We start from the raw sequence: 16,897 nt of genomic DNA, 5'->3' as shown, positions 1-16,897 counted from the left end.
CTCATCAGTTTATAGTATATTCTATCTACTATCGCCAATTCTTGCATATCATTTTTCATAGATATGTCATCTGTCTTGACTCTCAGTCGGAGACAGTGGGCTGCATCCTTCAAGCTGGTTGAGAAGTTGGGGAAGCAGTTGAAATATGCTACTTGATTGCATAGAGATGCTTCTAAGGTTCCCAGCAAACTTGCTTGAAAATCTGTCAGTCTATTGTCTTGCAGGACACATAGGACTGAGCAGTTGATGCCTTCACTTGCCAAAAGCTTTATGCCGACTTGGACTGCTCCAATGTGCATAAATTGATACTTGTTTGCTTGTGCTCTGGCAACTTCAGCTGGAGTGATCATCAAGAGATCTGTTTCTCCAGTTGTTGAGGGGGTTGTGAATTCAAGTAATTTGAAGTGATGGCTGTCCATCAGGTCAAATGTTCCCCTTTTGTAGATCTGTTTGAAATCTAGCTTTGGAATTGAGGCGTTTTTTTACCTCATGCTCGATTTCACTGTATTCAAATTCTTCAGCATTTAGGAGTTGAACTCCTTTCTTCTTCCCGAAGATGCTCATCATTCTGACATCTCGAGTTTCTTTCGGATTTTCATACCGAATACTAGTAGAACTAGTTGAAGGATCCAGAAAAATCATGTTTGGAACATGATTCTTATCTGGCCTTTCTAATGGTTTGAATCCATTAGCTTTCTTTTTTACTGTAGGCACTTTCTTGTCCTTCAATATATTCTTCATAGAATCCAGCGTTTTTTGCTGTTCATTGATTTTTCTACTGACGACTGTCAGCTTTTCTTCTTCCATTTTTGGAAGTTCCTTGATATAATCCAGTTTGTTTTCCAATCTTTCCAATTGGTGGATTATAGCAGGTAATTTTTCTAGATGAGACTGACATCTAGATATTTCTTGTAGCAGACTCTGATATTTCTCATCAGAGGAATTTAATAGAGAATTTATTTTCTCTAATAACAATTCTGACATTGTCCCCATTTAGGAGGGGTTCTCCTTTGAGCTATTTTACAAGCTCTGATACCAGTGATTTGCGGATCTAACCAATGCTCAAAAAATCAAGAGGTTTTTGTTCCTCTTCCAAAACATATAATAGATTATCAATTTCTTGTTCTATTTTATAGATTCTGGTTTGTAGTCTGTAAATGATATCCCAATAGTTGGGAGATTCTCTACTCAGACTATTTCTGTACTCTTTTAATTTTCTTAATTTTTCTCTTTCCTTTTGCAATTCTTTGCTAGTAGTTTTGCATATGGCTACTAATTCAAGTCTGTCTACAATCGAAATTATGAATAGTAAAAATTAGTTGTTTACCTTCGAGTGTAGAGGATAGATCTATAGCTGTAAATGAGTAAACAAATAAAGTCACAAGTATGGGCCCAATACGCTTTATCACATTTTTTTTTTTTGTAAAGATAACGGAAAAGTTAACAGTGTATACCAAAATGAAAGAAAAGAGCAAAGTTGATATACTAATGTGATAGTTATGAAAGTTAGTACACTAAAGTGTAAAAATGTTTGAAGATGATACATTGTTTGTGAATCTCTCCCTTTTTTTTTTTATAAATATATTATATATATAATCAACCAATAGTATACTGACATATGACATATAACTTGCAAATCGGGTCTGTTCGGGTAAACCGAACCTTAAAAATCTTAAGCCTGAGACTGAACCGAAGGTTTGTAATCGGGTCAGTCTTCATACTAAACCGAAGATTTTCATATACAAATCGAACCAAATCGAGCTATTTGGGTCGATCCGGGTCGGGTCATCGGTCCTTCAGGTCCGGACGCCCAGGCCTACTTAAAAGATCAGACGTACAAAATTAACGTTTACTACTTGCTGTTGAGTTAAATTTACCCTTCAGTATAAAAGAAAATAAAAGCTATAGATTTCACTTGCACACTTCACTACTGTACTCAGTTTTAGCCTCCCTGCTTTGCTCAGCGGAGCTGCAAAACCCTAAAAGTCCCAAATTGAAGAAGGAAGTGAGCAATTGATCAACCAGCAAGTGTTTCGGTGAGTGGCTTCCTCTTTGCTCCAAGTAGGTCTGATTGTATGCTCCAATTATGTTTGGTTTTTGCTGTAGAAGATTACAATTACAATTTCCCAGTTGTAGCATTGCTGTTGATTATTCAGTCACCCATGTTCAAAAGGCACCTCATTTTACAAGATTGTATTCATCAAAATCATTATTAAGGGCCCAAGATAAAAAAGATTGCTCTTTTACAGTTTCATACCTTATAAATTCATGTGGGTTATCCCTAGAACTTGCCCTCTCTTTGTCCAAGAGGCATAGGGTACGTTTTGAATCCCCAGAAAAACCAGACGCAGTTGTTAAGCTTTTCAAGGACTATGGATTCAGCAATGCCCACATCTCTGAAATTGTCAAGAAACTCCCAGAGCTGCTCTTAGTCAGTGAGAAGACCCTTTTGCCTAAAATTGAGTTCTTGGGTTCCATTGGAATTACAGGCATTCCCCTGGCTGAGACCCTTTGCGGCAACCCAACTGTGTTGAAAATGAGCTTAGAGAATTGTATTAGACCTTGTTGTGATATCATCAAAACTCTAGGTATCCCTTATGGAAAGGTCCCTCTTTTCATTAAGAGATCGCAGTGGTTGTTTAAGGTCAAAGTACTGAGCAATGTTGCTCGCAATGTTTCAGTACTGAGGTCACTAAAAGTGCCAGAATCCACAATCGATTTGTGTAGGCCCCACAATCTTGTTCCAGTGTCCACTGATGCTGATGAGTTTAATGAAAATGTCAACAAGGTCATCAGTATGGGATTTCCTCCTTCAAGCTGTACATTTATGAAAGCACTGTATGTGATTTCTATGATGGATGAATCAAAATTGGCACAGAGGAAGGAGTTTTATAGGAAGTTTGGTTGGACTGAAGATAATATATTGTTGGCATTTAGAAAGAATCCCATTTTTATGTCCATTTCTGAGAAGAATTTTTTGAGTAAAATGGATTTTCTTGTGAACAAAATGGGTTTACAGCCGGCTGATGTGGCTGGATATCCCAGTGTTCTAACTAATAGTTTGGAGAAATGGATCATACCTAGGTGTTCAGTTATCAGAGTTCTGCTGTTGAAGGGCTTAATATGGAAGGGACAATTTTCTTTACTTGGTACCGCGTTAATGGGCAATAAAGACCTGTTCTTGCATAGATTTGTGAACAAGTATCAAGAGCAAGTACCTGAATTATTGAGCATCTTTCAAGGGAAAATTGGTCTTGCAGAACTGGGCTTAGGATTTGAGGAAAGAGATGGAGTGAAGCAAATGTAGGACAAACTTGTTATTCCCATTCGATTTTTGATGATTAAGAGGATTATAAGAACATTTTTTCAATGATTTGAGTTCCGCTGCCACAAATAGTCGAGTTCTTCTCAGCTTTGTCATTACCATAAGCCTTTATCTTACTTTGTATTTCCTTATCAGCAGTGATTTTGAAACCTTTATGCACAAAACTATGTGGTTTATGGTTTCTTTATCTGAGAGATACATGCTTAAAAGGATAGATGTGTTGCAGTGTAAATTGGCACTTGGATTGGATCTCACCCATGAAAATTTGTATTTCAAACTCCTAACTGTGCATGAAGACATTTGCCTATATTTATGGTGGTTTCTTCCTTCACTTATTAGATCTATTTTTGAATAGCATCTATGGAAAACATGTCTTATAGACTGTCCCATATAATTTTTGCTAATGTGAGCATCCAGTCCCTATTGTTTTGCTGTATAACCGTGCACTACATTAGTGATTTTACTGTAGATTTTATTTATTTATTTTATTTTTATTTTTTTGACATTCAATTTGATGAAAGCTAAAAGCTGAAAAAATAAAAAGCCAAGTTTGATTTCTAGAAAAATATTCAGGTTCTTTGTTGAAGCATTGAGATTCAGGTTCTAATAGCATGAATGGCAGAAGTAAGGAACACCATAAGATGTTCTCTTTCATTTCCTGAACTCTGTATTTGTCTCCCTCCATGTGTAGTAAGCAGTTCTACTTATAGCAAGCAAACTGTTCTTACACTAGTACATATTTGCTTCCCATGCAAATTGGAAGCCGCCAAATCAACATTGTCAGGGCAATGATGCCTCAAGCAAAACCCTGAACTTACTCATCTACCTAAGCTAGATGCTTCTATAGTACAGGCAATTTTGAAATAGGTGGTCATGAGACTCGAGATCTTTAGTAAAAGAATAGGTCATCTTCCATCTTCCCAGCTTATCATTTTTGTTTTTGTTTTTGTTTTTTCTTTACTTACGTAATATGCTAAAGAGCACCTGCACCATCTTCCTTCACGCATTAAGTTCCTATTTCATCAGGCATTAAGTTGTTTGGAGAAGCAGATCATACGTAGGTGTTCAAGATCTCCTATTCAAAGGCTTAATAACAAAGGAGATTTTGCTATTACGAAGAGAAGTGAGAAGCCCTTGTTAGGTAGTTATGCAATCAGTATCAAGACCAAGTGCTCGAATTAGTGAGGATCTTCTTTCAAGATAAAGTTGGTGCTGCGGAACTGTGCTTAGAATATGAGTAAAGAGCTGTAGTAAAATCAGTTCCAGAATGAAGCTTGTTACTGCGATATTACCCATGGATTTTGAGGAAGAAAAAAAAGTGGTTCTTGTATGGAGTTATGCCATATGTGGTTTTATTACATTGATAAAAGCACACTAGTGATATTACAGAAGGCATATTCTATCACAAATCAGAAGCCAGAACTTCCCTGGTGAAGTATATGAACAAATTTTAAGAGATAACATCCTAGTACATTTGGCCGAAGAAAGAAAATTGCATAATATTAATCAATCGAGATGTTCACATCAGATATTTAGTACATCTAAAAGCCACTGTTTGTCCATCTTTGAGCCATACTTGAAATGCTAAATAGACAAAGATATTCTTAGCTAATACATTCGTTGCCTGATTTTATTTGAGCGAAAATGTTCACCTGGTCAGTTGCTGACCAAGAAAATAATGTCCAACCACCCTTAGATGTAAATCCAAGGGCAGAGAGAATTATTATTAAGTTGAGGTGTTTTGTTTTCCACCATTGGATGTAAATCTAAGGGTCGTTGAGCATAAATTTTTTGGTCAGCAACTGACCAGGTGAACACCACTGTTATTTGAGACCGCTAACAATTTACGTAATGTACCGTTTCATTGTTACGCAAAGTAAAGCACTAAAATTACGGTTGGGTAAATATTTTTCACTAAGTGGTGATTGATTTAACTGTTTTGGGGGGCACTGCACTGTCAAATTCTTATCCTTGTGTGAAAAGAGAAGGAAAAGACTAATACCCCTCTTCAGTCTCGCATCTCGCACACGGCACAGTCTCGCACACGGCACAGTCTCAGACTCAGTCCCCCGCTTCGGTGAGCCGAGGAGCAAAAACCCTAAACCCCAAATTGAAATTGGAAGTGGGGAATTGGGCGAATCGAAGCGAATCAGAGAAACCTCAACTAGTCGGTGAGTCCCTTCCTGTTTGCTCCAAGTGTTGTCACTGATTGTGTGCTCCAATTATGTTTGGGTTTTGTTGTAAGAGATTGCAATTATTAGTTCCAAGCTGTAGCACCATTTCTGTTGATTCTTCAGTGACCCATTTTCAAAAGGCATCTCCTTTCAGCAGATCATATTCATCTAAACCCCAAGATCGCTCTTTTACAGTTTCATATCTTATAAACTCATGTGGGTTGTCCCCAGAACTGGCTCTCTCTTTGTCCAAGAAGCGAGGGGTGCACTTCAAATCCCCAGAAAAACCAGACTCGGTCATTAAGCTTCTGAAACACTATGGATTCAGTGATACCCATGTCTCCCAAATTGTTAAGAAACTCCCAACCCTTCTCTTAGTCAATGCTAAAAAGACCCTTGTCCCCAAACTTGAGTTTCTTGGTTCCATTGGAATTACAGGCACTGACCTTACTCGGCTCGTTTGTGGCAGCCCAAATGTTTTGTCCTATAGCCTCGACAATAATCTCAGGCCTTGTTACGATGTCATCAGAACTCTACCTATCGGTGACGAAAAGGTTGGTCTCTTCATGAGGAATTTGTGTCGGATACTGAATGTCAAAGCACTAAGCAATGCTGCTAGCAATGTGTCATTTCTGAGATCACTTCAAGTGCCAGAATCATCAATCACTTTGTGTGCCCTCTATTATCTTATTGCAGTATCCCGCGACACTGCCAAGTTTAGGGATTATGTAGGGAAGGTCATCAGTATGGGATTTATCCCTTCATCCACAACATTTGTGAGAGCCGTGTATGTGATTTCTATGATGAATGGATCAAAATGGGCACAAAGGGTGGGATTTTACAGGAAGTGGGGTTGGGCTGAAGATGATGTACTGTCTGCATTTAGAAAGAGTCCCACGTTTATGTTCTTGAGTGAGGAGAATGTCTCCATTAAATTGGATTTTTATTTGAACAAAATGGGTTGGCAGCCAGCCAATGTAGCTCAACATCCCGCTGTTCTAACTTATAGTTTGGAGAAGTGGATCACACCTCGGTGTTCGGTTATTAGAATTCTGCTGTTGAAGGGCTTAATAAGGGAGGGAGAATATTCTATTGCTTACATGATGTTCAGAAGAGACCAGTTCTTGGATAGGTTTGTGAACAAGTATCAAGAGCAAGTACCCGAATTATTGAGCGTCTATCAAGGGAAAATTGGTCTAGCAGAACTCGGCTTAGGATTTGAGGAAAAAGGAGTGAAAGAAGTGTAGGACTAAGCTTGTTATTCTCTTTTTTTTTGGGGGGGGGGGGGGGTGATTAAGAGGATCATAAGAACCAAGTTTTTATTGTTTGAGTTCTGCTGACACAAATAATCTAATCTTGTGTTGTACATTACCATAGCCTTTATTTTACTTTAGTTTACCCTGCCAACATTGATGTTATGGTTCCTTCATTGAGAGAGGTGTTGCACTGTAAATTTGCAGTTCGATTGGATTCAATTTCACATTAATATCCCATATTCTTAACTGACTCTGCATGAAGACATTTGCCTCTATGTATAGCAGTTCTTTTTCTTCAATAATTGGTTCTATTTCTGAAAAATGTTAAAAGGAAAACATATCTAAAAGATACATCCCATATAGTTCTGCTGCTATGATCTGTCTGCTTTTTTCCTTTTTTTTCTTTCTTTCTTTTTTTCTTTTTTGAGCTTTGAATTTTATTAAAGCTAAGATATAACAATGCCAAGGCTAATTAATCCCAGGCAGTCTCCACTCTAATGAAATATTCAGGTTTGTTTTATCTGGATTGAGATTCTAGGAGGTGATACAGCACCACCTCCGATTTCCTGCAACTTGATATGTAGCTTCACTGCTTTTGGCTTTCCAATGATAAAAGGTTAGATTCAAGTGTTATTTTTCTCTTGTTGAGACTTGAGTGTAGGTGGAGTGATCAAGATGTGCACTGGGAAATCAATTTTGAAGCCCTTTTCCATCCCTAAATTAACTTCTTGTGAGAAAAGTTATCACTAAATACTGAATAGCAGGTACTGAGTGTTAAAGCCTACCGATTGATGTTGGCACTAGGCACTTCTGTTGCATATATTATTGGAGTTCAATGTGGTTGTATTTGGTTGCATGACATACATTAGGGCTTCATGCAGAAATATCGACCTAGTGTTTTCATGTTTTTTCAAACCATGTGTTTTCAGTATGGTAAGTGTTGTGAGATCAGTGGCCGGTCTTTATTTCCTATTCTTCCCCAGTAAATAAAATAACTTTTTTTTTTCCCTACTACAAAGTATAGGTAATTGCCTGTAGTTCTGGTGATTAAGCACATTTATCTCTGCATTTCCTAAAAGTTGAATTGTTATCAACTATTATTGTCGGACAGGTTATGAGATGATATTGTTCTGTTGGTAACAATCATTAGATAAACTGATTGCTTTTGTTTTGTTCGTTTTCTTTTTATGTGAAAATTGTAGTAGAGACTGTAATTAATCGAACTATGGTTCAAGGGTTCAAAAAATATATAAATATGAAGTGGCATTTTTACATTTCAAATCTCATGCTCTTTCACTTCTTCCCCTCTTACTCTTAATATTTCGTCTTTTCTTTGCAAAAGGTTGAAATATAAGCAACAAAGGGTTTGACAATAAAAGGTATTTTAAATAATACGTATTAATACGGTTTCTTAATGGTCCATGTAAGGGTTTTGGCGCTGATATACATACATGTTTGGTATTTTTCACGAATACTCCCTTATTTTGACGCCAATTATTAAAGATCAACAATTCTTTGTCAGTGCTCTTAAAAAAAAAAAAAAAAAAAGGAGGGGTGCGGCGTGTCTTTGCCGATGGACGATTGCTCGTTAAAATTACTTAATGGGCGACTTTCACTTTCTAGAGTGCAGCATTCCACTAAAGCTTCATTTCACTCGCCACTAAAAGGAAATAAATAAATAAATTATAGACAAAAGAGATATTAGAAATCATTGCTGAACTCCAACATCTTTAATTCTCCTATGTTCTTTGTTATTTTGAAGATTCTTCATTGATAATTTTATTATTATCTGTATCTTATAAATTTATTTTTCTATTTAGAACTTTTTTTTCATAATTCAATTAACTCAAGTAAACAATCAACACACTCACAAGGTAACTCCAAAAATCACATAAACATATAAGTAGGTATTTTTCGATACTTTCTTTTAAAACTCAATCAACAAATATTGCATCATTAATATGTGAAATAACATTAAAGCAATGCATGCTTGATTTTCTTTTTACTAACACCTTCACATATTCAAAATATATCATGGATAGATATTTGATCAATTTCACATAACACCTTCACATATTTCAAATATATCATGGATAGATATTTGATCAATTTCAGTCTTTTTAGTGAATTTTCAGATTAACTGGTAACAAGTCACAAATCCACATGCTAGGGACCGACGTACTATTCCCATAGCATGGGACAACCAGGTTGACTGGTATCAAATCACAAATCCACGTACTAGGGACCGACGTACTATTCCCAAAGTACTGGTAAGCCGCAGCATACCAAGGACACAACCAAGGCATGTATACTCAAAGTAAGCACCCTTCCTAAGAGTATAATAGTGCACTATCTGAAGGGACTAGGGCCCACAACTTAACAACCACGCAGCACCCCCACGAAGCATAACCACGCAGCACCCCCACGAAGCATAACCACGAAGCACATTTACCAGTAATTCACTTAAGCACGGGGTTGTTGTAATCACCCGGCTTCATAATTATATTTTTCAGCCATAATCAATTTCTCCACATACAATCTTTATAAGTTTTAGATTGTATAAATGTATATGTACACCCACATAAGAGACATATTATTTCAAGACAAATCTTTACTTCTTAAAATAATTTCCACATATTCACAATTGGGCATATAAAATAGCTTTCACACCTCATGATCAACATTTCATTATTCAACAATTAAATGGGAGATTAATAGCTTGAATAATATCCAATCAATTCTCAATCATTTCATCATGCCAATCACACATCAACCAAAATATATATTCCACGTAAATATATATATACGTAATCATCCGCTCAGGAATGACTACTAATACCAACTATAGTTCAAGTATAAAAACCGTGAAATTCATTTGTATAATAAAATCATTTTACTTACCTATGGACCGTAGTTGATCAAGTCCATATGATTTAAAACAAATATTTATTCCATAAATATTTTCACACAATTTCCACAAAAAATAGAATAATTAAATTTATTCGGTTCGTAATATGAACCAAGTGAGGTTTACTCACCTCTAATCCCGCTGCGTCTTCTAACAAGTCAATTATAACGATATCCAAACGCTCGTCAACTCAAACCGTCAAGTACCTAATCAAGTATGGTCTTTGCTTAGTAAACGAAACACGAAATAAACTTAAACAACGATCCAACGGTCAGATTCTAAAATAAAGACGATCCAACGGTCGGATCCTCACGGATCGCCCTTAGGATCATCATCCAAAATTATCACGAAGATCCAACGGTCAGATCTTCCTGAATCGTCCTTATAAACATCTCCCCAAAATTTCATGAAAATCCGACGGTCGGATTCTCACGAATCACCTTCCGAATCACTATTTCACAATTATACGAAGATCCAACGGTCGGATCTTCGCCCGTGACCTCACAAAGTCACCGGGACAGTCATACGATCAACATATTAAAATTTGAAGTAAAACCGATGGTCTGATCTTCACAGATCGTAAACCGAAGATAAAACGTAAAACCGTTAAAACATAAATCCACTATTTATCAACGTTTTCTAAAATAACCTTGTAATATATCAAAACGCTCGTATGGATGCGTAGATCATTGTCCAGATAATATAAACTCAAAATATGGTCCGACGCGCCGCCACAAGCGGTGGTCAGTGGGTGGTCAACACGGCGGTCAACCACCTCCGATGCAAAAGTCGTCAACTACAAACTTCTTCAAAATGAAAGGGAGATCAACTTTCATACCTGGAGCTAAGTCCGGTTCGGCCTAGATCGTCCTAGATCAAGCTTTGAAGTTCAGATTAATCTGGTGCGTCTGATCTGATCAGATTGGATCTGGGACGTTGAAAAAGTCAAACCATGATCTAGCGTTCTACACACAAAATCGTGATGAAAGACTTACATGGGGATGATCAGGGGGAGGAGAACAACCCAAAACCGAGAGGATCGGCCCATGCAACGCCGGCACGACCAAGATCCGATCGGGTCGAAACTTAGGTTCGGAGGGGCTTCGATCCAGCTTTCGGAGCAGCGGCGAGGCAAGGCGACACCAGAGGGAGGCTCGTCGTGGGGCGGCGATCCCAGTGGAGTCCGGGTCAGGGGCCGGAGGAGGCCGGAGGGGCCGTGTTCGGCCGGGTCGGGTCGGAGGGTCGACGGGCCTGGGGAGGGTTTCGAGCGAGAGAGAGAGAGAACCGGAGGGGGGACTATTCCGCAAAAACTGGAATTTTTCGTCCTTAATGAAAAAATTCCGGATTTTCCTCTATTTATAGAAAATTCCCAATTTTCAAATATTCATAACTTATTCATACGAACTCCGAATATTGCGTTCCACATATGCATGCGATCGTATCGACGAGCTTTACAACTTTCATGAAGGAAGCCTTCCCAAATTCGGTACATATAAAAAGTCAACTTTCGCGGGCCCCTAAATAACGTTCGTTTTCGAAAATAAAATCGTTCGAACTACTTCCACAACTTCTCCAGGCTTCGTACTCGCTCCTAATACCGCAAAATCAATTATAAAAATCCACGGAATTTAATTTGGATTTTTCGGGGTATTACAACTATGTTGCACCATAAGGCTTGCGGATCATCATGGAGTTCAAAGAAGAAAAATAAGAGCAAATTCGTGTTGATAACGTGTTATAAACTACAGAATATGAGAGAGATAGAATAGAGAAACAAAATGTAGGAGTAGGTAGAAGTGTGTATTTCATTCTCATTAGGGGGGATGTTTCATTTTATCTTCTAGGAAAAAAAACTAGCAAATATGCCTTGGTTTTTCATGGCAGCACTTGTTACATTTCAACCTCTGCAGACAATGTAAAGTTGAGTACATAGCAGCACTAGTTCTGCATCTTCATTCTATTCTTTGGTGATGCCTCCAAGCATACAAAGTCCGATCTTAAGAATCAAAAGTATGCACTTCTACACGCTTTCATTTTCCTCAGATTCTCACATACAGATTCTGTTTTCAACTTCAATTCTGCTTTGATTTCATTTTCACAAGCACTCATTTAGTTCACTTGATTTTCAGATGTGCTCATTTGACAGTGGCAGAAAGAGCAAGGTCCAAAATTTGCACTTGTCTTCCGAGTGTTGCCAGATAACAAAACACTCAAACCGTCTTTAACCACGACCCTTAAACATTACTTTGGTGATTTTTCTTGGGGGGTGAAATTTGCACACCCCCTTTTACATTCCACACACCCTCTGCATTTTTTTAATATTTTTTTATCAATCCTCTATATTTCTCTTCCAAAACTACCATTCTCTCTCTCTCTCTCTTTCTCTCTCTGTCCCTCCGATCCAAATCTCAGACTCTCTCTCTCTCTCTCTCAGTTTCCACTTCGGCATCAACACTTTCCAAGTCAGTAAAATCAAGAAAGTCTCAAGACCCCAAGCTCCTCTGTCAACAAAATCCCCATTGAAGACGAAGACTTGATTCTCCAAAGGGTACCCAGCATCCTTCAGAAGAAAAAGAACGTCGTGCAACTGGCCGTGGACATCTCCGAAGACGACGACGGTGGAGTCAGGGCCACAGTCGTCGATCCTAAAGCAATTGGGTTATTTGTGGAGAATCTTGGAGGCGCAAAGAACCAAGGAATCGAAAACCCGGATAGGAAGAACCTCGGGACATGAGCTTCTGGACCCAGTCCAGGCTGAGCTTCTCCTCGGGGGAGGGGGGGGATTCGATTAGGAAGTCTAGCTCCGGCGGTGGCGATGATGATCCCAGGATCGCTGGTTTTGCAACTTCGGGGACTTGGTTTGGAGATAAAGATTGTTCTTGATGTTGGGATGTGGGTGGTGGAGGATGTAGATGGGTCAGATTCAGATTCAAAATCAGGCGGAAGAAGAGCTGCAATTTCGATAACGTAAGGGGGGGGGAGAAAGAGAGAGAGAGAAGGGTAGTTTTAGAAGAGAAATATAATGGATTGATAAGAAATATTAAAAAAAAAATGTAAAGGGTGTGTGGAATGTAAAAGGGGGTGTGCAAATTTCACCCCCCTTTTTCTTTCTTCGAAGATTTCCAACACAATGATCCCATTACTATATACATCTCCTTTTCTTGAATGCTCAACACCAATTGCATGCTCTGCAACTCAGAAAGCAATCGAGTTTCTATGTACTATATACATTCTCTAGATGTTTAATTAGACCCAATTCATCATCAATATGAAAGCACAAGTAAACCTTGAAAGGATATTGAGATCTGTTTGAGATTGGTAATCTTAGAACTCTATGACCTCTGCCTTTGCATTTAATGGATACTTCAAGAAAGACTCATGAGACCAAGACTGGCTAAACAGACACTTTGGATATGCCAATCAAAGCATAGGGCTCCAAGGACGGACGTACTAATTAACCCAACAGGGTTAAAGGATGAAAGAACTGTACACTAAGAACAACATTGGAGGATCAAAACCCACATAGGCTCCTTGGAAGGATTGAGATTGAGAACTGCCGGTCTCTCTTCATCATGCTCTTAGACAAGAAATGCTCAGAGACAACGTCTATATATAACAATGATTAGCCCAGTACTGGCTGGGGTTAGCATGAAGGCGGCAATAGGGTACGAGGCCCTCGCATATGAAAGCACTTCAACCAAGTAGCATTTAGTCTAGCTAGTACTTCTAAGGTATTCCCCTGCAAAAGGAAGCGTCAGTAAAGATGTCAAGTTCGACATCTAAGGTAACACTAAAAGAAGTTACATACTTAATATACTAATCATTTGACACGATCTTCACACGTGACAATTAGTCTTTTCATTTTATGTTATTTTTGGAACAAACATCGGTCCTTTTATTTGTGTAATAATTTGATTTTATATGTCTCACTTTGTTTGTTGAAGTAATGTGCTGATTATTTGTTTTGGAGAATGATTTATCCTGCAAATTATATAAAAAATTGATATTCCACCTTTCATTTCATTTTCTTGGGGAATGAAAGAAAACAACGCGTTTAGAAACGCGCTAATACATTGCACGACGCCGTATTGACCAAGCGAACCAAAGCACATTTAATACTATTATTGATTTGATATATCTGCACTTGCTATAGATCGGTGGCCTCTCGAAAATGGAGGTCTAGCGTGGTTGCACTACTGACATCACCTCAGGGTTCGCCGTAGAAACGGATTCTACTATAATAATAATAAAAACCTGCAATCTCAACCATTTAGGTGATCCACCCGTCCATTGTTCATAAATGTGTATTGACGGTCAACGTTAATAGTTAAAACAAATCTTCTTCATCAATTTCCGGCAGCCGCGATGTTTCTCGACAACACTCTAATATCTTAGAGCTGAGCAAGAGGAGCAGCTGCGACCAATCCCCTTTCACACTTTTTCTTGATGGACTCGGGTTTCGACCTATTGCTCCACCAATTGACCAATTGCATGGTAGGATCGGAGTTTGAATATAAGTTCTGAAATAACCATCCAAAACCCAGATTTGAATATGAAGTTGTTTTGAAGGAGGTCGAAGAATGAGCAAATGTCTATGGTAACCCAACTCAGATAAAATCAAATTGCATAAATCCTAAAGCTGAAGTAATATTATGATTGACATTGATGACAAGCTCAGTGGCCAAGTAGAATGCAACACCTTGCCTCCCTCTCTTCCCCGAAAACCACTCACCTTCATCTTCAACCTCTATCCTTCTCTAGTTCACTTTTTCATACCCGAAAAGCTCAGACCCAGAACAGAAGAATTTAGGGTCAAGAAGAAGCGACGGCCAATAGGAAGCGATGAGCCGTACAAGGGGATATGGATAGCCGAGATTCACGAGCCAAACAAGCGCTCCCGGATTTGGCTTGGGTTATACTCGACTCCGGTGACGGCTGCTCCCAATGAAGGAGGAGTGCAGGGGCATTTTCGTCAAACCCCCCACGGACCCAACTTGGCTCCTCCGCATTAGTAAATACGGCAGATTTAAAACAAAAGGAAAGGAAAAAACCATTCCCCAACGCTTTATTAAATTATTACTAGAAAATGTCCACACACCCGATGGGTGTGAGAGTAGTGGGGAGTTATAATTCTGAGAGTGGAGAATTTGAAATAGTTATATTTTTTTTTGTTTTTTACATTTTTATCCCTGATGTTAAAATATAATCCATGATATTTTAATATTTGAGGGTTATAAAGGTAAAAAAATCAGTTTTGGCTAACAACACCTCTTCTCTTAACAATAGTATTTAACATTTTGGATATGTTATATATATACTAGAAAATGTCCACACACCCGATGGGTGTGAGAGTAGTGAGAAGTTATAATTCTCTCAGAGTTTGAAATTGTTATTTTCATTTATTTATTTATTTGCTTTTTACATTTTTATTTCCGATGTTAAAATGTAATCCATGATATTTTAATATTTGAGGGTTATAAAGGTAAAAAAAATCAGTTTTAGCTAACAACACATCTTCTTTTAATAATAGTATAGATTATTATTATCTTTTAAAATTGAAAATGGTTTTTGAAGGGTTGCACGACGCCGTATTGGGAACCGACCCATTCCTTTTCCCTATATATTGCACGACGCCGTATTGGCAACCGACCCTTTCCTTTTGCCTATATATTGCACGACGCCGTATTGGCAACCGACCCTTTCCTTTTCCCTATATATTGCCCAACCGACCCTTTCCTTTTCCAATTCGGAGTCTGAGCTTCTTACTCTGAAATCTGTGTGGGTCTTGCGTTTCATAAGGGATTTCCAATTGCACTCGCTTCGCTTAGATCACTCTTAGTTTCTGCGTTATATCCGTCTCTTTCTGGGTTTTGCGCTTCAGAATTGCAGCTATGGGTTGCGATTCTAAAAGAAGGCGTAGAGAGGATGTGGGTGACACAACGATTTCATCATCCAAGAAGCAAAAGCTGATGCCGATGACAGGTTTGGAGCAGACCCAAAAGCTTCTTTGTTGCGGGATCTTGCAGGAGCTAATTGATCACCGTCATGGCTCTGTGGCTGTTCGAATCCCTGATTCTCAGGAGGTTCGAAGGCCTATGGATCTGTCCACCGTCAAATCCAAGTTGGAGAGAGACAACTACTCCAGTATTGATGCCTTTGTGGCCGATGTCAAGCTTACCTTCCAAAACGCGTCATGGTATTACTCTCTTGGAGAAAAACAGCGTGCAATGGCCAAGAATCTTGGTAAGGTTTTTGAGGCTAAGTGGAAATTACGGTTTCCTGAAACTAGGTGTTCAACCTTGAAAGCTTCTTGTGCTAGTTTGGATAGGTCTGTGTCTGCTATTAGTCGTGTGAGTCCATTAAGTCTTCAACAACTCAACAACAACAACAAAAGAGGGGCCAAGAGGTCATCCAGAAACCTTGACGAAGAGAAGGGTTCTGCTTCTGCTATCACTTGTGCAGTGGATAAAGATAAGGAACACCGAATCAAGCGCGGCCTTGACCAAGAGAAGGGTTCTGCTTCTGCTATCACTTGTGCAGTGAATAAATATAAGGAGCTCCGAATCAAACGGCTAAGGGAACAGGCTCGTAAGGAAATTTTGAGGGTTGAAGAGGCTGCTCGATTGAAAGTCGAGAATCCTTTACAAGATCTTCAACAACTCAACTTGTTGTGCAGTGGTGGCATCAAACAGGATTCTTGTTACAGGGTGTATCGTTGGTTGACACTTGACAAGTTGGGCATCTATTTGAAGAGGGATGAACTTGAACATGTTTATGAAGAGGATGAATTTCGCATTGGAGATTGGGAAGAAGGTGAAATCCGTTGATGAAGCTCGAAGAATTTCCATTTTACTTAATTGATTATCACTTCTTTTACTTGAAATTAAAGAAACTGTTTTTTCTTCTCTAATTGTCTGTCCCTTGCATTGTGATTTGTTATGGTGAGCAGATGGAGAACAGAGTCCACAAACAACAAAATATTACATCCACATATGGTGGCATATCATCATCATCAAGTACATACTGCTACGTAGCAAAATTTATTCTATGTACAAAAATTCATGTAATCGTGACAGAAACTTTGACTGTTATCAAAATGAGATTTCTGCTTTTTGCTCCCTTTGACTGTTATCAAAATGAGTGCTGAAAATCTGTGTATGATCTGTTAATCTTTCAATTGCATATTTGGCTGGATATTCTTATTTGTTCTTGTCTCGGATGACATGGGGTTGCT

At 38.5% G+C, this 16,897-nt stretch overlaps 1 protein-coding gene, 1 long non-coding RNA gene and 1 pseudogene across 2 annotated transcripts; 2 read left to right on the top strand and 1 right to left on the bottom strand.

Annotated features, from left to right (window-relative positions):
* LOC112186780 overlaps positions 1 to 16,897 on the top strand; it is a 70,351-nt pseudogene that overhangs the window by 49,339 nt on the left and 4,115 nt on the right.
* LOC112186781 lies at positions 9,707 to 11,076 on the bottom strand. The gene is made up of 3 exons (XR_002930901.2): positions 10,659 to 11,076; positions 10,502 to 10,591; positions 9,707 to 9,869 (listed from the first exon to the last, which is right to left on the bottom strand). It is a non-coding gene; the product is annotated as an uncharacterized LOC112186781 (long non-coding RNA).
* LOC112186779 (bromodomain-containing protein 2-like) lies at positions 15,389 to 16,865 on the top strand. Its single transcript, XM_024325290.2, has 2 exons — positions 15,389 to 16,476; positions 16,613 to 16,865. The coding sequence occupies exons 1-2, from the start codon at positions 15,555 to 15,557 to the stop codon at positions 16,786 to 16,788; spliced, it is 1,098 nt and encodes a 365-aa protein (XP_024181058.1). The 5' UTR covers positions 15,389 to 15,554; the 3' UTR covers positions 16,789 to 16,865.

Source organism: Rosa chinensis, chromosome 2 (assembly GCF_002994745.2).
Source record: "Rosa chinensis cultivar Old Blush chromosome 2, RchiOBHm-V2, whole genome shotgun sequence".
In the NCBI taxonomy this organism is placed as follows: domain Eukaryota; kingdom Viridiplantae; phylum Streptophyta; class Magnoliopsida; order Rosales; family Rosaceae; genus Rosa; species Rosa chinensis.
Note: the sequence above shows the minus strand (reverse complement) of the source record. Positions and strands in the feature narration are given on the sequence as shown.

Bases quoted from the DNA above. Each gene is read 5' to 3' on its own strand.
- LOC112186779 (XM_024325290.2), top strand. From the start codon at position 15,555: ATGGGTTGCGATTCTAAAAGAAGGCGTAGAGAGGATGTGGGTGACACA. The intron at 16,477-16,612 runs GTGAAATCCGTT...TATGGTGAGCAG, and splicing joins CATTGGAGATTGGGAAGAAG to ATGGAGAACAGAGTCCACAA.